The sequence below is a fragment of the Neopelma chrysocephalum genome, unplaced genomic scaffold (genome assembly GCF_003984885.1).
Source record: "Neopelma chrysocephalum unplaced genomic scaffold, ASM398488v2 Primary Assembly neopelma1_281, whole genome shotgun sequence".
In the NCBI taxonomy this organism is placed as follows: domain Eukaryota; kingdom Metazoa; phylum Chordata; class Aves; order Passeriformes; family Pipridae; genus Neopelma; species Neopelma chrysocephalum.
Window position 1 is genome coordinate 481,453 of NW_020897943.1, and position 23,181 is coordinate 504,633.

The 23,181-nt window shown below is 42.6% G+C and overlaps 1 protein-coding gene across 1 annotated transcript; it reads left to right on the top strand.

Annotated features, from left to right (window-relative positions):
• Nucleotides 1-151: 151 nt before the first annotated feature.
• On the top strand, nucleotides 152-23,178 carry SWT1 (SWT1, RNA endoribonuclease homolog). Its single transcript, XM_027704476.1, has 19 exons — nucleotides 152-366; nucleotides 569-643; nucleotides 3,600-3,658; nucleotides 4,367-5,102; nucleotides 6,119-6,186; nucleotides 6,313-6,373; nucleotides 6,969-7,098; nucleotides 7,230-7,325; nucleotides 8,767-8,955; nucleotides 9,264-9,357; nucleotides 10,540-10,673; nucleotides 11,323-11,483; nucleotides 12,702-12,840; nucleotides 13,466-13,611; nucleotides 14,034-14,236; nucleotides 14,971-15,099; nucleotides 20,065-20,131; nucleotides 20,838-20,902; nucleotides 22,034-23,178. Exons 1-19 carry the CDS (start codon nucleotides 313-315, stop codon nucleotides 22,137-22,139), a joined length of 2,712 nt encoding a protein of 903 aa, XP_027560277.1. The 5' UTR covers nucleotides 152-312; the 3' UTR covers nucleotides 22,140-23,178.
• Nucleotides 23,179-23,181: the final 3 nt, after the last annotated feature.

A 23,181-nucleotide genomic window follows, 5' to 3' on the forward strand; every position in this document is an offset into this window, starting at 1 on the left:
TGGTTTGTGTGGAGGGTGGCGTGGCTGTCGTGAGGTGTCACGACAGTACCTCCGGCCCGGGGATGGAGCGAAGGCGAGAGTTGCGAGGGTTGCGCGGTTGGAACTGCCGAGCAGAATCGGTTGCGTTGGAAGAGAGCCCTGAGACCATCGAGTCCACCCTGTGCCCGATGCCCACCTTGTCAGAAGGAGCCCCGAGTGTCAGGCCGGGCTTTCCCGGAGCACCCCGGGCACGGTGACTCCGCCAGCTCCCTGCGCAACCCCTGCCCGTGTCTGATGGGCTTAAAACTTGGTTATACGACTGAAGGTTAAAGGATGTTTGTCTCTGTTTGCTGGTACAAAACTGATGTTTCTGGAGCAGCTGGGGGGGGATAATTACCATCCTTTTCTGCTCTGAAGTTCCCTTAGATGTGAATAATTAACCCTGTCGAGGTCTGCTGTGGCTCTGTAATGAGAAAACAAAAGAGGAGTATTTGAATATTTTTTTCTCTGTGCAGTTACAATTTATTTTTATGATAGCTGGAACTAAGAACTTGACACAAATAATAATGGCAGCACTCTCTTTTCTTAGGATTTGAAGATGTCTAAAAAGAAACTGAAGAAATTACCTGAAAAGGAAGACTGTTTGGATGGCCGGGATGACAAAGTAGGAAACAAAATATGATTACTGTTATTATCTTAATTCAATCCCCTGTGTTCAAACGAAAAACATGACTTGTTTAGTAGCTTTGTGATAGAAGGATGAATCCAATTTAAATACAAGGTCATAAAGAGCAGCAGGAGGGTTGAGTTGGTCAGATAACTTATGGTTGTGTTTATGTATATAACTTAGGTTTTTCTCCAGGGCTGTGAGTAGTGTAGTTGTCAGAAAATAAGAAGCTTTTTTATTTTTGTGTATCTTCCTGGCTGAGGAAAGTTGAGCTTAGAACTGTTACCGAAAGCACTGCTGTTTTCTGGGGTTGTTCTGCATCTTGGATCATACACTTTTATATTCTGATGAACCACAACTTGTACTTTTTGCAGCATTTTGATGAGCGACTCTCAAATATTTCCTTCTAAGCACTGAGACATAAATTAATGACCAAAACTCAGCATGTCCTGGTATCTACTTGTACCTAGTGAGTGAACTTTCACTGAATCACTTGTAAAATGCAGATGCTACAGGGGTGATCATCTTTCTGGTCATTTCTTGCAATGTTCTTTTTTCCCCTTGAATTTTGCAAGGAGTATTTGAAGTAAGAGAGCTTTTAACTGTCTTATCAAAATTTTTTTGGCAGTATTAATAAATGAGCGTGGTATTATGACCTTAAAAACTCAGTTATTCACATTAGAAACTGTTTAATCTTATAGAAAATGTTGTTCAAAGCCAAATATTTGTAGCTGGGTTTTTTTCTCCTGAATTCCTTAGTATTATTCAATTTGTGTTTTAACATTAACTTAGGTGTTTTGTTGTTTTTTTTTTTACTTCTGTAATACAAAGGGTAAGCACTTGGCTTAAAACTTCCTGCTGTAGCTTATTGCCATTGCTGATGCCTCTACTAATTTGAAGAATACAAAGTGTTGCCTGATTTCAATTTGAGGCAGCATTAAATATTGCTTTATGCAGATATTGACCACCAAAAGCAACAGTGAGAAGCCCAACTATTTAGTAGCAAAAGGATGAGTAAACCTTTAATAGTGCAAGAGTTCTCCAGTGTGATCCCAGGATGGATTAGAGGTGTCTTACACCCCAAACTGAGGAAAGGAACAGTAAGAAAACTTGCTTGTGATGACCAAATTAAGTGAAAATCAGGGAGTTAACAAGAGACTTTTGAGAAAAGGAAGAGATGGGTTGAAAAGAAATATTAAAAATGCCATGAAAAACTGGTGATGGTTGGGGAATAGGCCTTGAAGAGAGAAATTAGTACCTGAGCAGCTGGCAAAGCGGGGATACCACCAGGAGTTGTCCCACCAGCATCGTGAGCTCCACCTGCCCCAAGGGAGACCCTTCCCTGCCTTCCAACCAGTGGGGGACACACCTTGGGGGTATGGACGTGACCTGAGGGGGCTTTGGAATCATCTGTCATTCTCTTTTTTCTGTTGCATTGCTGACACTGATCCTACAGATCAGTTGGTTCCTCCAGAACCAACCAACCAAGGCAGAAGTTCTCAGAATTGCCTTAATTTAGGACTCCACTGCTTTCTGCAAGCCTTTGATTTTTGAGTGGAGTGCTTTCCAATGTGGAAGTAAACCAGCTAAGGCCTGTCTAGGTAGGAAAAATCTCTGCAGCAGTGACCTGATGGCCTCACTGAGTCAGCACACCACAAGTGTTGAAGGAGTGAATTATCTGTAAAAGGATGAACTGTCTGGAGCTTCCTTATCCCAAGTAATCCATATGTTACCATTCTGTGTTGTAACTTCCTGCACTCTGCTGTAGTTTGGGGAAAACTAACTGCCATATGGGGCAGAGTTCATCCAGAGTCTGTCCTTCTGCTGCTCTCCCCTCTCTCCCAGAGCTGCTGCTCTGCCCTGCTCAGAGCTGCCTTCCCATTATTCCGTGACATGGATGCAACATGGGCACAGCAAGCAGTGATACCACTGCTTCCTAGACAAGGAATGTCCAAGTTCTTTGTTTGAGGACTGTCTGTACCCTTAACCAGGCCTGTGTGACCACATTTTCATGCTGTTCCTCTGTGGTGGTGCATCCTCCCATCCCTGGCCTTGCTGGAAGCATCTCGGAAGCTCCTGATAAGCCTTGACGGACCCGCTGAGCGGTGAAGTGTCCCCTGACTGCTCCAGCTGGGCTGGGAGGTGCTCCCTGATCCTGCCAGGAGCTGCTGGGTGGTACAGGTGGGAACAACCAGGAACATCCCAGCCAAGGTGGGGAACAAAGGATGAGCCGTTATCCTTGGGAGCCTGGGTGAACCATTGCCCTGGATCACCGATCACCGCCTGGGCGGAACGATCACTGCCCGGGCGGAACGGCACCGCTGGGGATTGCAGCCCGAGGGGAACAGTCCCATTGTTACTGTGCTTTGGGAAAGAGCCCGGGACTTATGGACTTGGGATATGGCCAGGATGGGAAATTGGTGATGACCAAAGTCAGTGGCCTTGTGACCCTACAAACAGCGGTCCTCAGAGCGGGATGTCTGTTGGAATTCCTGAATCCTCAGGGACCCTCACTGATGAGGAGGTGTGGGCTGATACCCCCACACGTCTCCACACTCCTCGAGGTGCATCCCTTGGCAGTTGGGAAACAAAAGGATTTGATGAATGTCACAACTTTGGAATTTTGGATAGTACCTTCACACACATGGCAGTAGGTGTGGGACACATCTTCTGACCTGGGAATTGATCATGGGATGAATGTTGCTATCTCAGATCTGTAGTTAAGTCATTGTTGTACTGAACCCTATTGAATCACTTGGTGAATGTTAAAGTACTCAATAATTAAATGCTGCTAAACCCTTTTGCACCCTTATCGTTCCATCCACATCCTTTGCACCCTTTGTCAGAGTTTCCTGAAGTAGCCAAACCACTCAATCATGGCACCATCTTATGAAAGTGTGTTTTATTTTAACTGCAGTTCCCTCTATAAGCCCTGAATTTTTTATTCTTTCAGACCTCTGAGGACACAAGATCTTATAAGCACACTATGAAAGGAGAGACAGAACTCCGGAGGTAAATTCTTGCCCTGCCATTAAATGGAACTACTTAAAAATGTAACAATCACAAACATTTTAATGCTGAATTGAAGAACTTTTTCAACCTTTTCATCAAATAAAACACAGTATTTTAACTAGTCTTTCTTTGGGTATTTCAAAGCTAGTGTAAAGTAAATAATAATTACTGAGTATTTTCTCTGCTCTTAGGAAAACTGACTAGGAAACTTTCTTCTATCATTCATGATTTCTGTAGAATGTTACTGTATTCCCATCAGTTGTTCCTTTTCCAAGTTCTCCAGTCAGTGCAGGACAAACAGTTTGAAAGCTGTGTGGGTTTTGACACTATGTGACCAAGCTGACCTTTCAGGGTGACACACCTCCTTTATCATTAAACTGCTGTTAAAACTTACCTGTGTGATAAGAAGAAACCCAGCTTTGTAGGGTGTCTCTCAAACTGACAGATACCGAATGCAGAAAAGGCTTTTTCTCCATTTTTTTTTGAAGCTGAAGTAACTGTACAGTGGAGAAATGTGAATCTAAAAAACGCTGCATCAAACTATTTTAAAGGACAGATGGTGCTGCAAGTTCATATTTAAGAGCAGACCAAACTGGTGCTCATAAATACTTAGCTCTAAATGCCTAAATCAAATGTAGGTGCCTTTTTTGTTGCTGTTTTGCATTAACTGGGCTAAATTACATTGCTTTTTTTGTGATGTTTCTGTAGATCCAAACCAGAGAAAGATGGGCAAGAGAAGAAGCGACACCAAAGTTCTAGTGTTTCTCATGATGCTGATGAAAGATCCCGAGGAAAATCTCCAAATAGAAGCAAAACCCCAGACAATTCTTCAGTTAGACCTGAAAAGCAAAAGAAAGTCGTTATCCAATTTAAACCCAAAGAAATTAAACACGGAAAAAGCAGCCGCACTCCTGACGCGGTGACTGCCAGCAAGGAACGGAGTCGCTTGGAGGGAACAGAGAAAAGGCTCTGGTACACCTTTGAACTGCAGAGGGAGAAGGCCCTGAAGAGAAAGAGAGAGAAAGCTGAGCTCTGCAAGCTCAAGTTAAAAGCAGAACAAGCCATGATAGAGAAGTTTAAGTCATCTGTGTCCGATGTGCCGTGTAAAAGGGCGGACGGCTCAAAGAAGCGGAGTGAAGATGGCAGAATTCCAAAGAAGCCACCTGGCACCTCCGTGAGGACTGTGTGTGGTGGCAGACTTGTCACTAAGGAGTCAGATGTACTATCTGGCCTTTGGGAAGAGGAGGAGGAGGAAGAATGTAAGGAGTTTTCTGTGAAAAAGAGGCACGTAAGTAAACACAGAGCAACAGACTCTTCAGCCGAGACACCGCCGCGATGGGACTCCCGTAAGCGCAGAAAGCACGATGCTGGTTCTCCTGAACCTTCTGGACCTTCAGGGACTGAAGAAAGGGACTTGAAAGCCACAAAAATGTGTTTTAAGCAGGTAATGAGAACCCAGTTCTTTGTATTCTGCAGGTAGATATTTCGGGCTGGTTTCCGAGTGGCAGAGTTTTCTGTACTCAGACTGTCTCCTTCCAGAATTCAGCCAGGTTTCATGGCTTCACCAGGGGGATTTTTGTGATCCCAGTGTAAACCTTGATAACGTGTTCCTCTGCTGAATGGTTAAACAGAGCAGAAGAGTAAAGGTCTTGCATGTTTGGGCTGTGTCTGCAGATGCTTTCACAGCTTTGCTCTGCTGCTGAGGGTGTGGAATCCTTCCATTTAGGTATAAATCAACAGGAGTTTGTTTCTGAGTTGACATGGCTGTATAATTTTTTTAAATGAATGGACTTGAAGCAATGAAAGCTTGCTGCCAGACTTGCTGGCAGAGTGATGCCAGGAGAGCTTGGTGTGGATCAGGGGTTAAATTGGTACTTTTCCTGCAGAACTTCCCATTTGGCTGTGAGGGGTTCATTTCTGAGTTCAAGCTGAGGTGCAGAGCCAAACACAAGCTAGATCTTGAGCGTGGGGTGGTTCTCTTTGTTGTTGTTCTTGTGTAACATGCCCAGAATTTTTGAGGATTTCAGTGCATGGTATGGTAGTGTGAGCCTTTTGTGCATATGCAGAGATGGTAATTCCTTGCAAAATCATGGAATCACTGAAGTTGGAGGGCCCCTCTGGAGATCCTCTAGTCCAGCCCTCGTGCTCAAGCAGGATCAGCCAGAACAGGTTGCCCAGGACAAAGGATGGAGACTCCACAACCTCTCTGGGCAGGCTGTTCCAGCACCTTCAACCCCCAAAAAGTGGGGGCTTAATGTTCAGGTGGAATTTGCTTTGTAATCCACTCTTATTTATTTAAAAGAGAGCCATCCTTCTAAGCTCTACTGAAATGATACTGTAGATGCTAAAAAACATAGAATTGATGTTCCCTATTCAGTTCACTTGGGAGTATTCAGTGTTCTTTAAAAACAACTGTAAAAGTCTGATACATGTTCTACTTTTATTCCTACTTGTTTCTAGAATTTGGAGAGCCTGTGCAAGTCCCAGTCCTACCAGGAAGGTGAGGTCAGAAAGCCTGTGCCTGTCCAAAAGGTGAGTGATGGACTTGTTTAACACTGTGGAGCTCTATCCTGGAACTCCTGACATGGGAATCACTTGCTCCTCAGTCTTCCTTGATGTTTTGTGGTGTTGGGAGGGTTTTTTTAATCCTTCCTGCAGAACTTGGAAGACTTTCCAGCCCTTCAAGACAGTCAGAACCCAGAAACAGACCAAGAAGTTTGTAATGCTTTAATTTAACGCTTCTGAGTTGTATTAAAAAGCAAAGGCACTGAGGTTGTGTAGCTGGACAATTCCATGACCTTTCCTAGCATTTGGCATTGTTGGCTTGTGATCTGCCCTTCAAAAATGCGGAGCATTTATTTTAAATGCTAAACAAACTTGCTAAAGTGCTGCTAATCAGGAACTTTCTGAGATAAAGGTTGTCTTTCTGTTGTTATCTGCAAGGGGCCCTCATAGTTGCTCACATTATCCAGCTGTCTCATTTTCCATCCTCTAACTTTTTAGCTGGGAGAAAGACTTTGTTTTTAACAAGTTCCTGTGAGGAAACTTGCAGTTTATGTAGCAAAAAATGGAACAAAGTTTTTGGGTACCAGCTAGAAAGGTCCTAAATCTTCTTTCCAGGCCATATTTCTGATGCCTCCAGAGGAGCAGAAGTTCTCATGGCTTTACATTTCCTATACCAACTTACTGGTTTTCATACTTCATTTTGAGCCAGTTTTAACAGCATTAATGCAAAAAGATCTTTTGGGGGGGACAATGATGAAGTGATTCCTTCCAGTGGATTGCATCCATGCCCATGTTTTCCCTGTAGATGCAGATAGTTGAAGACTTGCACGTTGCCCGTGTGGAGAAGAGGATGGCACTGTCTGTGGTCCAGGCTTGTGGAGAGCTCACAAACATGGACATTGATCTTCCAGAACAGGATTTAAATGTTTCTGCTGGTATGTCATGGTGCTCTTTGCTCTCTGCTTGCAGCTGGTAATTACAGTTGGTTGATGGTCTGAGTAGGGAGTACAGAACTGATTATTTCACTGCTGCTCTGTTTTCTCTTTTTTCTCTTCTTTTCCCCCAGAGGCTTCTGGTCTGAACATTCTGGTGGTGATTGACACAAACATCATGATTAGTCACCTTGAGTTTGTCAGATCCCTGAAGTCTGAGGATATACCAGGTATGTGAATCCATTGTAAGAAAAAACAGATGTTGTAAGAACTTGGAGCTGTCTGGAGAAAACCGAAGCTGGGCTCCTTCAAAGGGCAGCAGGTTTCCTGCAGAGGCAGAAGGCTGGTTCTGTGAGCCCAAACAAGCTGCCTCTCATGGGAAGTCCAGCTATGGAAGTACTGTGCTTATCCCAATCTACCTGCAGGGAATCATGGCAGACATTCCCAGGAACATGCTTGAATTCTTGGAGCTAAATAAGTCTTACCCTTTCTAAGAACATAATGCAAGCATTTAAGCCATAACTAGTGATAATTGTGTTTTCTACTCTCCTTTTAGCATTTCTTTTTCTAGAAATCTAAGAACATTTAAAGTCTGGTAAGCCATGAGTCAGTGCTGTGTTTCTGTTTGGTAAAGGTCACAGAACTGAGCAGTTTTCAGGAATTCAGGAAGCAGGTTCTGGGTTTAACATTTGGCTCTAATATGTTGGGAAGGTTTGGGTAATTTAATGTTAGCAGGTTTAGGGTTTTGCATGTCAGTTCTTGGAAGCACATTTGGAATCCAGCAGAATGCTTAGGGTGCTTTGATTCAGCTCATGAATACACTCATTCCAGCCACTTGGAAAGTGGCTTTAATCATAACTTTACTCCTGAGTAATTTTCAGGAGAGTGTCAGACCATATTTCTCTTCCCATTTTGGGAATGGTGTTGCCTTGCCTACCCTGGGTTGCCTTTTTAGAACATTGCAGCTCCCAGTTTCTGGTCCTGCACGTTGAGAAGGTCACAGATTCCTGACCATTTATTACAAAGCAGATGGTTATTAATGTATTTTCTCAAAATTGCATCTCATAATATGAATGAGACAGAAAACAGTTGAAGTGTTTGTTGTGAGTGGACCAAGTTCAGGCCATACTTACACACAATTAAACCCTTGGTGCAATATCCATACTCTTATTCCTGGCTTAGGAATGCTGGTTGGCAACTGGAACAAGCCATGGCTCCTTGTTGGGATGCTTGTTTTGGCACAGTGACTGTTGTGGTCATCCAGGTGTTTGCAGCCTGTTATTTCAGCTGCTGTGTCACCTTGCTGTAACATCTTACAGCAAGTGTGTGGCGAGGTAATTGCTGCAAATGTATTTTATAATATTGCTACACACTGTTGTCAGAGTGTTCTGTTGATTAAAATTGTGTCTTCCTTTGGTTTGCCTAATATTGTCATTTTTCCATGTAATCAGTGTAGTGCCAGTTTGAGGTTGGGTTAGAAAGAGGGACCTTGGCCATTTCAGTTCTTTTTTAAATGCCAGATTCTCTTGAGCAAGGAATATGATAACTACTGGCACAAAGAGAAGTGTGAACTTGCATAAATACGATGTTTGAATTAAAAGTTCTCTGTAGTAGTTTGTGTGGCTCTTCAAAATATCATTTATTGGTTGTGGTTTGGTTTTTTCCTTCCAGGTGTTGACAGACTTGCTTTAATAATCCCCTGGGTCGTCCTACAAGAGCTGGACCACTTGAAGAAGGGGAAGATGTTGCACCATGTCCGGGACAGAGCTATCCCTGCAGTCCAGTTCATCTACAAGTGTCTCAAAAACCAGGATTCCAGGCTGTGGGGACAGTCCATGCAGCTGGCTTCTCAAAAAATATGTAATATATGTGCAGTCAGTTGGTGTGGGGTACTTCATCCTTGGAGTTCACCTAGTGGGAACCTTTAATAGAGTCTTCACTGTGCAGTTTGCTAATTACAATTAGCTAATAGGTGCCAGCAGCCTTCAGAGCAGAACCAAGGCTGTGCTGTGCAAATACCTGATCAGTGTTAGTGCCGTGTTCAGTGTGGTTTGCTCAGGGCCTTCTCAGTTTCACTTTACACTTCTCTCTCCTTGTTTGGGGGGTAATTAAATGTACAAACAATACCGTGGCTGCCCTGAAATATTTCTTGCCCTGCCTTTTTGCAGATGGGCTGAGTGATGAGAACAACGACGACCGTGTCCTGCAGTGCTGCCTGCAGTACCAGAGCCTCTTCCCTCAGGCTGTTGTCATCCTCTGCACGTGAGTCCCTGCCTGGCTTTAGGTCTCCTGCCACATGCACTGTTTGCAAATTGAAGGGCTGTTGTGCAGTAGAACTCTTTGAAGGGCAATCACCCCCTGAAAAGCTTAGAATAGAGGGATATCATAAACCAGATGTAATCACCTTCATGTCAGGCCTGAAGCAGAATTAAGTTTACTCAATATTCCCTTTTAAAACTTGTTAAAGTATAGCTTTCTCAGATTTTAGCCTGATTTCTCATAGGTATTACTGAAGTTACAAAATAGAAAAAAATATTTGTATTAATGATTGAGATAGTTTATCACTGTTCCCAGCCAGATGAGCAGAAGCAAACACGGGGTTAATCTGAGGGGGAAGCTGGATATGGATTTGCTGCTGCTGTTCCTGTTTTGTGAAGATAACAGCTGACTTCTGAGTGTTGATTTTCATTTGATAGGAGCAGGTGAAGCTGGTTTTCAAGGGCTGGTGTTCCTTGGCTGTACTGCAACAACTTGCTCTGGGCTCTGCTAGAACCAGTTCCTGCCTAGTTCCAGTCTGTGGGGTTAAGACACTGGGCACCAGTTAGTTTAAGTTGACAGGAGTGGCTGCTGAAAATACCATTTCAGTCACAGTATTGGTGGTGATTTTAGGTTCCTTTGAGTAAAGAACAAGAAGTGACTTCAGAAGTGCTTTTCATCCAAAAATCCCTTTATCCTCTCTCCATACAAGCAATGGGAATTTTTGAGAAAGCACTAAATCCAACTTTGTCCTGCTTCTTTGGAGTAGTTCTGCTGGAGCAGAACCTCAGGGCAGCATCTGGGATAGTGATTTGGACAGTAGAACAGTAAAAAAGGGTCTCAAAAACGAGAATTAATTGTAGCAATCAAATAAGATTGCTATCTTATTGCCTTGTTTGCTTTAAGATCATAGAAACCAGGCATCATTGCTGCAGTATTTATAGCTGTTGTTTTCTTAAAGCAAACCTAGAGCCTGAAACACTTTTCAGTTTGTTTCTAATTTCTTTTCAGAAAAGATGCTTTACTTTTAATTTTCTAGTTTAATTTTCTGATCTGCTTCTAATTGCTTGAGAAAAAAAAAAGTCATACATGATGAAGTTCCCAAAGCGAGTTTTCCAGATGCACTTTCTCTCCGTGTGTGTTGCTTTTATTACTTTTATGTCAGCAGTTCATTCTCTCTTCTCCTAGGGATGATAAAAATTTGTGTAGTAAAGCCATTGTGAGTGAGGTCAAGGCATTCTGCAAAGCTGATTTGGTCACTGCTCTGCAGAATGTGAATGTGAACAGGCCCCAGAGCTGTGGGGAACAGCAGCCAAAACGTGGTGAGTTTGTTGGATGTAACAGTTCCTACTCTAATTTCAATTCTCCTGTGCTTTGAATCCTTAGGAATACTTTTTGTTTGGGGCACATTTGTTGTTTTCAAAGGTACCTGGTTTTCTGAAAGTTTGAGACCTTTATTCAAGCATCTGTCTCAGAGTTCTAGGAAATTCAAGTATGATGTATTTTTGTTTTATAGAAAAAAACACAGCATGAATTTCCTGTGTTTAGAGTCATTTAAAAATTGCCCTGAACCTTTTAGGACTGAAAGAGGTTCTTCATTTTGTCAAAGTTTGCAATGTTGAGGAGTGATCATCTTAAACTTGCTGATAACCCCACTGGCTGTACATAATCTAAGTTATTTAAGGAAAAAGGAAATGTGGAGTAATATCACAAATTAGTAATGCTCTGGGGTTAGTAGCTCATAATTAAAAATGCCCACAGTACAAGTGAATATAACTAGAAATACTTGAAACCTGTTTAGGTGTAGCCCATCTGCTTTATAAACATATATAAATAAATATATAAATATAAAATTTATTGTATTTATATAAATATAAAATGCAGTCTGTATTTATGGGGGTGAGTTCTCTGTGTACTATCAACACAAATTAGAGACAGAAACAGTTGCAATAAATACCTTTTACATCACTGGTTTGGCAGATACAGAATTTGAGAAGACACAAGGAAGTGATGCTGGGTTTACTGCACAATTCCCAAATGTGCTTCCAGACCTTGAGAAGAACTTAGGAGAAGCTTTGTCTTGTATTTTGGAGACTGAAATGAAACTTGCATTTGGAAACCTGTGGACGGAGGTGGGTTTTACATCATCTTCCTTGATGTTTCAAGTATGAAGAGGTTTAAATGTCCTTAATATTTTAATGATAGTAATACCTGTGCTAAGCCAAACAGCTCAGTTATGCAGTTCACTGCCAGTGGACAACTCAGGGTTCATTTCTAATATTTCATTTTATAACAAGGTTGTTCTGTTTGACCAGTAATGACTGTGCAGTATTTTAACAGAATTTTAATAATGCAGTGGCAGAGATGCTGGCTGCTCAGTGTGAATTTTCAGAATTCTTTTTATTAGTTGCATTAAAATTGTATTTATTTCAGCTTTTCTGGTCTGGGTAAATCACTGCACTGTAATTATGTCCTGCAAGAAATCATTCCATCACATCCTGTGTAATCCTGGGGCTCTTCTTGCAGGCATTTCTTCCCCACCACAACTGATGGTTTTAGATACCTTGTGGATAAAATTGCTCACAGCTCAATGGATTACAGTGCAGATACAGAATTACAAGGGTGTTAAGGAGAACCTCCAAACACTCTTTCAAAAGTATTTTAAACAGAAATTGTACCCAAGGACCAGGCACTATAAATTGTCCATGCTTTGGTTTAGATTCCATTTCATAGCTGGTGGGGGTTAATTAGAAGTTTAAATTTCTTACAGATGAGCCTCTGTGGCTTTAAAAAAACCCCAAAAATCATGGGATGACAGTTAAGCTTTTGGTCACTTCTGTTTAACTTATTTCATTTCTGTTAACATCTCTTCAAACTCTAGTTTCACTTGATACTCATAAATTTCAATTTTTTGCAATACACATATGTTACTTCATGTGTATACAGTCAGCAATGTTTATTTTTATTTTTTAGCAATACTAGAAAACCAAAGGCATATTTATTGTTGTTCTGGCTTTTGTGCACAAGCAACACATTAGATCACTTTGAGATAACTCAGGAGCATTTGGATTTTGTTTTTAGAGGAAAGAGGAACCAAAAATCATGGGAGCGATTGCACATTGTACATGAGCATCACTATTCGACCCATGCTGCTGAATCAAATTTTTATTTAATAGATGAACTTGTTACATGTGAATAAAGCCTTATTTTTGAGGAATCACTGAAACTCTACTTCAGCAATCACAAATCATCCGTTATGGGAGAACAGAGGGAATGGAGCAGTTGTGGAATGCACAGGAATAGCTGTAAATGAAAAGCAACCTTTGAATTTATAACATGTTCTCTTTCAGATCCTGTATCTGAAGCCACCATGGACATTAGTAAACCTGCTGAAGTGTTATAAAAAACACTGGATGGCTGTTTTTGGTATTGTGGTGCCAAGGAGTTTACTTTCAACTGTTGAGTGTCTCTCTAAACACCTTTGTACAGGTAAAAATCCTTGAGAATGTTAATTGTAAACTTGTAAAAAGCCTCACTGTTCTGGTTTATAGTTACAGACTGTGTGTATTAATGGTTGCCAAAGTCTCTGAACTATTTTGAAAAAGCAAATAATCCTTTTCCCTCCTTTGCCCCTGTGTTATGTGGGCAAATAATCTGCAAATTATCTATTGCCAAAGAAATTATGGAGGAGCAAAGGACACTTGGTGTGGCAGATGAGGACAGGGAGGTTTGTTTTCCAAAAAAAGCCAACAAAAAAGCCCCCACAAACCTTTGACTTGTTTAAAGATGTCTTTTAAGATTTGATTTTATCAGATGTACCTGTTAAACTCCCCCAGAGGGTGGTTGGGCACTGCCCAGGCTCCCCAGGGCAGTGGGCACAGAGCTCCAGGAGTGTTTGGACAATGCTCTGAGGGACAGGGGGGGATTGTTGGGGTGTCTGTGCAGGGCCAGGGGTTGGACTGGATGATCCTTGAGGGTCCCTCCCAGCTCAGGGCATTCTGTGCTTCTGTGCTTCTGCCTCTCTTGGGATATTTGAGTATTAAATTTGCCTGCCAAGACTGATAACTCCTAACATTTATTTTTTTTTCCTCTTATATTGATGTCTGAATATCAGATGAACCATTTGACTCCTCAACAGTGCGTGTCTTGCTCCAGGAATCCAAAACATTACTCCATGCTTTCAGCTCAAGGTCGGACTACAACGGTGTCCTGCCCCAGGCTTATGCTGCAGTGACTAAACTGTGGGAGGGGCTGGCAGAGGTGAGAGGAGCTCCAGTGCTTGTTCACCTCATCTTCCAGTTGTTCCATGGCCATATTACAAACCTGGCTTAGATTTCTTAATTATTCCCATCATTTCCACTAAGTTTTGCAGGAAATGTTGTCGTTGGTATCTTTTCAGTGAACAGACCCCAACTTTAATTTTCATGTGGTGAATATCTGTAGATATTTGGGAGACTCCTTTTTCCCCCTGTATTTGTGTTAGTATTGGGAGGGTGACTGAAAAACATTACTTTGTCTTAGCTTTCTTTAATCTTAAAGATTAAATTGCTGTCTCTCCTTCTGAAGAAGGAATCCCACACTATGAGTCCCTCACTACTGCTCTTAGTGTGTAGAAGTGTTCTAGTTTTCTGAAGTTAGGAACCAAATACATTCATGATTTGTTTGCTGAACTGTTTTATAAGGTGAGGGCAGACAGTGAGCAGCATTTATCAGAAGACATCATGGTTCTTTCAGAAAATGCTGAAAAAATGGAAGCCACAACACCCAATCTGCCAAACCCTGAAGAAAAAGAGTTACATCCAAGCTTTCACGTGGCTCAGGAAAGCAGGCACCAGGAAATCTGGTCGGTCCTTGAGGGTGTTTGGAACACAATGAACCTGTACAGGTAAAGCTAAAAGAGCTCAGAACTTCTACAGAACCTTAAATAATTTTCAAACAAGCACACTTCAAAATTGAGCTTTTTTCCCCCCACTATTTTAGAATAAAACCTATTGATAATTAATCAAAATCAAACCCAAAAACCCCACAAAAAATCACCCAACCTGTCACACAAAGAAGTTGGGAGCATGCAAATTGTTATGTCCTTCTGCTGCTCTATTGTGGGCAGCAACTGAAACAAATTGCCTTGGAAAATGTTGTTGAAAACCCCACAAATGTGAGACATTCCTGGAAATCTCATATTTATCCATGAAAAGAGGAGTTCAAGCTCCAAGATTTCTTGTGGTTATTTCTTTCCAAATCCAGTGGAGGTGTACGAAATTCTTTACCTTATTTTTAACTTTTAATCAGTTTGAAATAGAAAACATTTTCTTGTGAAGCAAAATCCTTCACTGTATAAAATCCAACTGCAGAGTCTAGGGATGAATTTCCTTTCTCATGGAAACTCAGAATTGCAGGAAATGAATCCCTTTTCCATCTGGGTGTTTTACCATTGCTTTTAATTTGGTTATTTTGTTCTGAGACTGTTTTACACAACATGGGTTTAGTGTAAGTTTATATTTGACTTATTTTTTAATAGGCCAAATACAGTGCACACAACAGATACTGAGTTTCTCTGAACTCTGAGGATTTTTATTAACTGCTTTCCTCTGTCTCTTCTTTGTTTCTTTTTAATTTTAGTATTGAAATATTCCAGAAGTTGGACCCCAGTGCAGTGACTATGGCTGCAAAGTCTTCGTTTGAGGAAGCTTTTTTAGGCCTGCAGAAGCTGTTGGCAGCTGTGAAGGATATCCAGGAAGGAATTAGTAGGTGAGCATTCCAACTGGGGCAGAAAAGTGAGTAACAGTCACTTGAAGTCCCTAAAAGTCACTGAAATATTTGAATACCAAACCACCCTTGAGCTCTGTGTGCTTAGTTATGTGATTCCCAGTGGAAATCTTGGTGTCAAGGCTACATAGAACCATTTCTTGGTAGCCAAAGAACGTGGAACTGTTGCAGACATTGAGATCTCTTGCAGGGAATTTTCTCTTCTGTGGGAAGAGAGCTCTGGGATTTGTTTTTCCATGTTTGATGCCAAGCAGGTCAGTTCTGCTCCGAGGGTAACTGGAGCTGGGACATGATTAACACATCAGCTCTGATGGCAGCAGCTTTGAATAATTCAGAGCATTGGCTTTCCAAGGGCAAGGCCCCATGGAATGGGGGCAAATCTCCAGTGTAGTGAAGGACACAATGTTTTGGGGCTTTGTTCCCAATTCCAGAGTGTTCTTCAGGAGTCAGGACCTGTGTCCCAGCCCTGACGATGAGCAGCAGCTGCACTCTCCATTTAGGAAGGATCATATTCCCTCTGCCTTCGTAGCATCACAGAATTCCAGCATGGTTTGGGTGGGAAGGGACCTTAAAACTCATCTCATTCACCCCCTGCCATGGGCAGGGACACCTTCCACTAGCCCAGGTTGCTCCAAGCCCCGTCCAACCTGGCCTTGGACACTTCCAGGGATCCAGGGGCAGCCACAGCTTCTCTGGGCAACCTGTGCCAGGGCCTCCCCACCCTCCCAAGGAACAATTCCTTCCCAATATCCCATCTAAAACTACTCTGTCAGTGTGAGGCCAGTCCTCTCCCATTTTTCCAAGAGAGCGGAATAATAAAATTGAAGTTTCAGGAGGAATAATGAATTTCCTGGTTAATCTTACTCCTTTTTTACAGCAATGCAGTATAAATCCATTCAAAGAATTGTCTTTCAAAGAGAAATGATCTCAGTATTATGAAAGTAGAGACAGAAAAATCTGGGTAGAAACGTGAGCTGGAGCAACTTGGTGCTAACAGGTTCATTTTATTGCTAGTGGGTTTCTTTCTCTAAAAAAATTGTTTTAATTAAGCAGGTTACTGCTAAACTTTGCTTTTTTTCATTCCAATCCCAAAGTTTTTGCAGCAAATCCTGTGGTATCAGTTTATAACCGTGGTGGCTGAGATTTCAGGGGATTATGGTGCTTGGGGATGGTTGTTTCTGCCTTACAGAGGTGTTTCAGTACAAAATGTTACATTTTCGTGAAAGCTCCTCACCTCCCACATTCCCCCTCATGGGAGAGCTGTGTAACAGTGAAACCTGAAATGCACAGGATGATTCCTTGGAATGGAGAGTGTTCCTGGAGGTTTCCCTTTGGAAATGATGTGCAGGTTTGCAGTAGGTGGCATCGTGGAGCAAAAAATGGGGAGAATCTGCACCCAGGGCCCTGCTGCTCTGGCCTGGAGTGCAGGGGTTTAAGGGACCTGGAGACTTCTGAGTGGGGCTTCCAAAGAGTCAGAGACCAGATTTAGGACTCCTTGTACATTTATATATGAATTAAAGCAAAACTTGTGAAGTTTTCCTAGAATCCCAGACTGGTTTGGGTGGGAAGGGACCTTAAAGCTCCTCTCGTTCCACCCCCTGCCCTGGGCAGGTGAGAACCTTCTCGCTTCCATTTTGCTCTAAAACTTGATTTCTGTCCTTGATTTCTGAAAAACTACCTTTTGGTGACTTATAGTTAAATTATATGGTTGCAGAAAAGGAGACCCTGGAGAAAAAGTAGTGCAAAAGCTCCAGGTTGAATATTTGGAGCTTTTAGTGCTAAAATGCAAATGGTTTCTGTGTTCCCTTGGGGTCCTTGCTGCCCAGAACAGAGAGTGGGAAACACCTTGTGAAAGTTTGGAAGTCTGACAGTTAAATTATCCTGAAAGTTCAGCTGCATTAAAAGTTTAGATTTTCAGAGTGTTGGGAACAATTAGAAAAGCACAATGACACTTGTTGAGATAAATGTGTGTGAGATGCCCTTAGTCAGAAAAAAAGGCTCCAGTGGTGGCTCTGCTCCAGCTGCTCAGGCTCGATGAGCAGAACCAGTAATAACAAATACAGATGTTAAAAAAAAACCAAAACAAAAAGGCTGTTTGATGGAAGATGTCAAATTAACAGCTTTTTACATCTTATACCCTTTTCTTGTAACTTTGGGCATTTTTAGTTTTATCTTGGCTTCTTCCTCTGCCAGCACTGGGAGCAGAATGGGATTTAAATTGCAAAATTCTGCGTGCCAGAAATGTCTGACAGTGCTTCAGCTCTAAAGCTGAGACAATAATTGCTGTGGTTAGCAACTAAATGTCATTACTAATCATGAAGAAAGATTTGAAATTTAAGTCAGGTAAAATTGTGAGACCATGACACGTTTTTTTAAATAGTATTTCTCAGTGTTTATATTTGTGTTTGAGTTGGGTATTATTTGGAACCAGTTAATTAAGGGACCTAATTTAAGGTCTCTTAAATTAACTCTTTAAAATAGTTGACATTTTCCCTTGGCTGATTAGATCTGATTCCAAGGTTTATAGGGAAATTTTACATGTCTTCATGTTTCCTGCCAAGTTCCTTTGAGATAAATCCTTGTTCTTAGAAAAGAAAGAAAATTCAGCCTTTAGTGAATTGATACAGTTATTTCTAGTTGGATTTTTCTTTCCATCTGTTGGCTAAGAAATAATTGTTTTGTTCCTGTGCCAGCTTTAAAATCCCTCACGTCCTCTTAGATACAACCCTCATAAATATTTATACTAATACAGTATCAGCTGTAAAAATATTTGCCCTGCTCACTGCAGGAAGGAACCTGAATTCTGCTCTCTAATATTTTATCTAAATGGAATTTCTCTCCTACTCCCAATGGTTTGGGAAACACTGGCTTAGACGAGGGCTCCAGGAACATTTGTAAATCAGAAGTGTAATTTTTTAAGATCTCAGCAGTGCAGGGGGGGATGTTCCTGTGTCAGAACTGGTCACTGAACGTTGGCATTAAATCCTTTAACAGTGGTTCTGCAGTTTAACTCATTTTACAGTTCTGCACATGGAGAGAAACTGTTTTCATCAAAGGAATTGAGATTTCTTTTTCTTGGTGTCCAGTGAGGAAATTGTCCTTCCCTCAGGCTGCCAGGGCAGGGAGTTGTGTCAGGAAGAAAGGGAAGCTTTGCCCTGGGAAAAATCCCTGGATTTCCCGCCAGGTTCCCCCTTCTGTTTGAGAAGTTCATTTGCTGCTTCTTTCAGAGAGGTTTTGCTTTTTCCCAAATCCATTGGCACAGAACCACATCCTGAGCTCTTTCCTGTCCATCTCTTTGAATCTCTTACACTCTGTGCACGAGTTTGGCATCAGATGAGTGACAGGACACGAGGGGAGGAACATCTGGAGTGGTTTGGGAAGCTCTGTTGCTTATGAGATAAAATCATCAAGAGTGACTCTCTCCTTTCTGGTCCCAGAACAACATTTAACCTCCCTTTTGGAGCAGGTATCCACAGGCACTTGTTGTGTCCATAACATTCTCTGCCTCACAGGGCTGAATATTTCCAGGAAACTGTGGAACCACTCTGGAGTCTTTAGGTTGATCAATAAATTGCATTCTAGTGGCAGTGCAGCTTCTGTGTCACCCATCCTTGCCAACCCCTGCTGAGAGTGTGACTTGGATTCATTAAAAGTTGAATTTCATCCTGTGGGCTGTTGTAGTTTGGTTTGGCTGTGCTGACAGAAAGGCAAAAAAAGAAAAAAAAAGAGGATTTGCACCCTTTGCTTTTGAAACACAGTATAGACAGAGAAGCAATGGATGGTTATTTACACATTTTATTTTGGGGTTTTTTTCCCAAAGAACCAGAGGCACAGTGGGTTTGTCCACCCACCCTGAGGTCTGGGAGCTTGCAGGAAATTTTTGGTGATAACTCCTATGTAAAATCATGATGGAAATAAGCACTGAAGTTCCTAGTTCAGTAAATCCTGTGCTGTGTCATGGGCTCCCAGCCTGCTTCAAGTACAGTGTCTTTTAACTGGATTTTCAACTTATGCCTTTAGTTTCCCAGTTTTTCAGTTCCTAATTAATTCACTTATAAAGGCTTACAGCTTGCAAAGGGAGGGAGGGGAGAATTTGGGCACTTTCCCATGGGAAAGTAAATAGAACTTCTCAGAAAGGTTTTGTTTTTTTTTCCAAACTTGGTCATTATCTTAATGATTATTTACCTATTTAAACCTTCAGAGGCAGAATTTTGTCAGTATTTCTTAGTATATATCAAGTGTTCTGTGTGTTTTCCTGTGGATTTGAGGTACATTTTGCAGCATTTAGGAGGGTTCTGCTTTTCCTGGGGAATGCAAATGAAGTTCCACTGAGGTGGAACTGAATTGGAGCTGCTCAAGTAGAGGAGGAGAATTAATTTGGGGAGAAAACCCACTTCCTTATTGGATCAGAGTTGGGAAAGGGTGTCCCTTGAGGTTCTTCCTAAAGCCACATCCCTTCAGCTGCCACATCCCACAGTCCCTGGGCAGTGTTGGGTGGGAATTATGATCAGAAGTAGGAAAAGCAGGAAGGGAATGGGAGTTGGGAGGGAAGGAGTTAAAGCTGGAGCTGCTGTGGGAAAGCTGGGTGTCGAGTGTGGCTCTGCTGTGGCTCCACATGAATCCAGCAGGACTTTGCTGATGGGCAACAAAAGGCTTCTAATTATTGCTGGGTTTCTTCCCTCCTCGGGGAGGAATCGCCCACAAAAAACATGGATTGCATTTGTAATGAGGAAAAGCCTCCGGAGAAGGTCCTCAGAAATAATAAGCTCTTTAATTCTTTTACAGGAGGCAAAGGAAAAATTCTTCAAAGTTCATAATTTCCTTTTTGTTTAAAGAAAATAGTTAGATTTTTTTTTCCCCTTGAAGCATTTCTGACTATTTTTTTAACCCTTTCACAGAATCCTTTTACACTTGCTTTAAAAAAAACCCAAACTTTTTCTCTTTCAGAATTTTGAGCCCAACAAGCAGTTTCCAAGATATTTGGACCCTCTATAACTTCCTCAGAAGACACGAGGTAGGACGTTTTCTGGAGTATTCGGTCACTTCACTCACACTTCTTATTTCCAGGAGCCCTGAGGTTGTGTCTCATCACTCTGTTTCCACTTCTATTTTGTTTATTTGCCCTTATTTATTAGGTGTTGAAACATAAAGATACATTTTTGGTTGGCATCTGCCAAATGTACTCAGATTTCTACCAGTTCTTCGTGTGACTTTCTGAGCACTTATTTTGTGTGAACGAGTCTCTGTTGAGAGTAAAAAGCCTTGAAATGAGTGTTTGCAGTAGAATATGTTTCTGTTTAGTGTATTCCATATTTCAGAGGCTTTCAGTGCTCTACTATACAGGAAAATATATTTGGGGTTGGGACCTGTACATGTAATTTTTGCATTGATGTGATCTATCTTCATTTGAGAGGGGGGAGTGTGTGTATATCTATATATATATATATATGTATGTAACTACTGGGTAAATTAAGAGAGGAGGAGGAGTTATTTAAGGTCTTTCAGATTTGCACAGAAATGGTTAGAAAATGAAGCTGGAGTTTGTAATATTTGATTTCATAGCACATAGGATGACTTTTTTAATGTACTCTCTCCCCCTGAGAGCTGTTAGGTAACACATTACCTGTGTGTTATACCAGCTGTACATATCTATATACACAGATAGACATATCTGGGAGATGTGGTACTTGATAAATTACTATATTCCTTCTTTGGTTTAGGTGAATAACAGTCTGAAGTTCACTGCTGAGGAGCTTTATGGGTGTGTTTCCCAGGAGTTGTACAGGTAAGGCAGTGCATGACCACACGGCGGGGGGGTTGACAGGGATTAGCATGGATTGAACGTGCATTTTATCATGGATTAACCAAGGTCCCCTGAGAGAAATCATGTGGGCAAATCCAAAACCCCCTTTGTAGGAGGGGCAGGGGGAAAATGAGTGGGGATTGGGTTTTTTTTGTTTTATTTCCTGAGGAGGGAGGAGCAGCAGAGACACCACAACCCCCATTCCCATCCCCCTGCGGCACCGGGAGGGGAGGGAATCGGGAGCAGGGAATCAGGGGTGAAGTTGGGCCCAGGAAGGGAGCAGTTTGGAGATTTGGGTTGATTTCTCTTTCTCCTGCTGTGATTCCATTGGGAACTCATTCAGGTGATTTTCCCCCATCCCTTTGTGACATTTTCCTGCCCTGTCCAGCTGAGGAGGGCGGTGACAGTGGCTTTGGTGGGCACTGGGGTCACCCACCACATGGATGGATTAGAAGTTGATCCAAGTGAAAAAACCAATTCTGGCTGTTGGCTCTAGACCTGCATCAACACAGGCAGAAAGAGAAGAGGGGGTGGAAATTTGTGCTTAGCAGAGTAGAAAAAAGTACTTCAGAGGCTGGTCTGGCTCAGGCCGCACTTGTGGAACTCAGGGATGGGTTTTTTCCTCTTGTGGAACTCAGGGATGGGTTTTTTCCTTTTTTTTTGAGGAGTAACTTTTAAATGGTCTTTTGAGAAATAATCTCTTGGAAACCAAAGTTATGGAATGTTTACATGTGCTCAGGTTTGGATCCCTCTTTTGAGGGAAAGGTGTAAATCATAAATCAGTGTAGGCAAGAGACTTGTTTTGGGTTTCAATACAGTGTATGCAAATATGAAAGATGGTTTGAATGGAACCTTCCAGAATCCCCAATGTGTCCAGAAAGCTGGAGGATGTGACTGATTCCTCCACCTTCCCCTGACCCAGGAAAAGGGAGCAGAGCTCTGCCTGCTGCAATTGTGGGGTGGCTGTTTTAAGGAGTTCATATAAAAGTCACTGCTGCTTGTTGAGCTTTATGGAGATTTCCTTTTCGAAAACTTTTCTTTTCAAGGAACATTTGGAAAGATTCCCGTCTGTGCCATGGGTCCACTGTGTCCTAACTGTTGTCTCTTCCCTAGGGAAAGGCTGGAAGTTGGTTGCTGCCAACTGGCACAGCTGGAGCAGACCCTGGAGCAGTGCCAGGTGTCGGCACACAGGGAGGCCGAGAGCAGGGGCTGGCTCTGACACCCCGGGCTGGGACACCCCCCAGGCTGGGACACCCCGGGCTGTGACATCCCTGGGCTGGCTGTGACACCCCCTGGGCAGTGACATCCCAGGGTTGTGACCTGGAGCTGGGGGGCTCAGCCCTGCCTTGGCCTGGCCCAGGTGAACCCTGACTCCCTAGGGGAGGAGAGGGAGGTGCTGGAGGAGCCAAAAACCCGCCTTCTTTGCTCTCAACGCTGCTGGTTCGTGTTGGAGTTGAAGGAAAAAGAACCTGGTTACCTGTGGACATTAAATGTCGAATTTCTGCTGCAAACCACCCGCCAATGGAATGCTCTGTCTCGAGGGGGAGTCCTGGCTGGATATCCATGGATACCCAGGAAAACCACGGCCTCGTTGGGATGCAGAGGGGGGCTGGGCTGCTCCCAGTGCTGTTAATGGGCCCATAGGCAAACGCTTGTGTTTGTTTTGCTGGTACTTTAGAAGTGACAGGGGAGATAAAAGAGTCTGTTGTGTCCCGTGGGGGGCTCTGGAGGATGGAAAGGGAGGAAGGACAAGGCTGGGAATGAAGGACTGAGGAGGGACAATGGGGACAGATGGATGCTCATTGTTTTTAAAGACAGAGCAGAACCCCCTTCCTACTGCAGGTGTGTTTGTCCTGGAGCCCTTCACAGAGGAAAGGGATGTTTTTCCTTTGTTAAAATGCCTGCTTAACCTTCATACAGTGGAAACCTGCTGGCAGTGCTCTTTGGGAAACTCCTCTTCCTTCTCTTGCCACCTCCTCCTGCCGAGGTGGGACTGGTCAGCCCTGCTCTGCAGGTGCCATCTCTCACTGCACTGCTGGTTGCTTTCCAGAACTGCTCTAAGCCCATGAAACTTTCCAAAAGCCATTTTCCAAGGCCTTTCTGACGCTACCTCTTCTGTGTGTGCATTTGTACAGAGACGAGAGACGCCTGGCAAAGTTCTAAAGGGTCTATTTTGATATTAACTTTTGGATGTATTTGTAAAACCTCGATTGTACAGATGTAATTTATTGTTAAAATAAACAGTGGTTAATTCTTGAGTG

Coding starts and splice junctions, on each gene's coding strand:
- SWT1 (XM_027704476.1), top strand. CDS start 313: ATGTTTGTCTCTGTTTGCTGGTACAAAACTGATGTTTCTGGAGCAGCT. Junction 6,187..6,312: donor AGAAAGCCTGTGCCTGTCCA/AAAGGTGAGTGA, acceptor TTAATCCTTCCT/GCAGAACTTGGAAGACTTTC. Junction 9,358..10,539: donor GCTGTTGTCATCCTCTGCAC/GTGAGTCCCTGC, acceptor CTCTTCTCCTAG/GGATGATAAAAATTTGTGTA.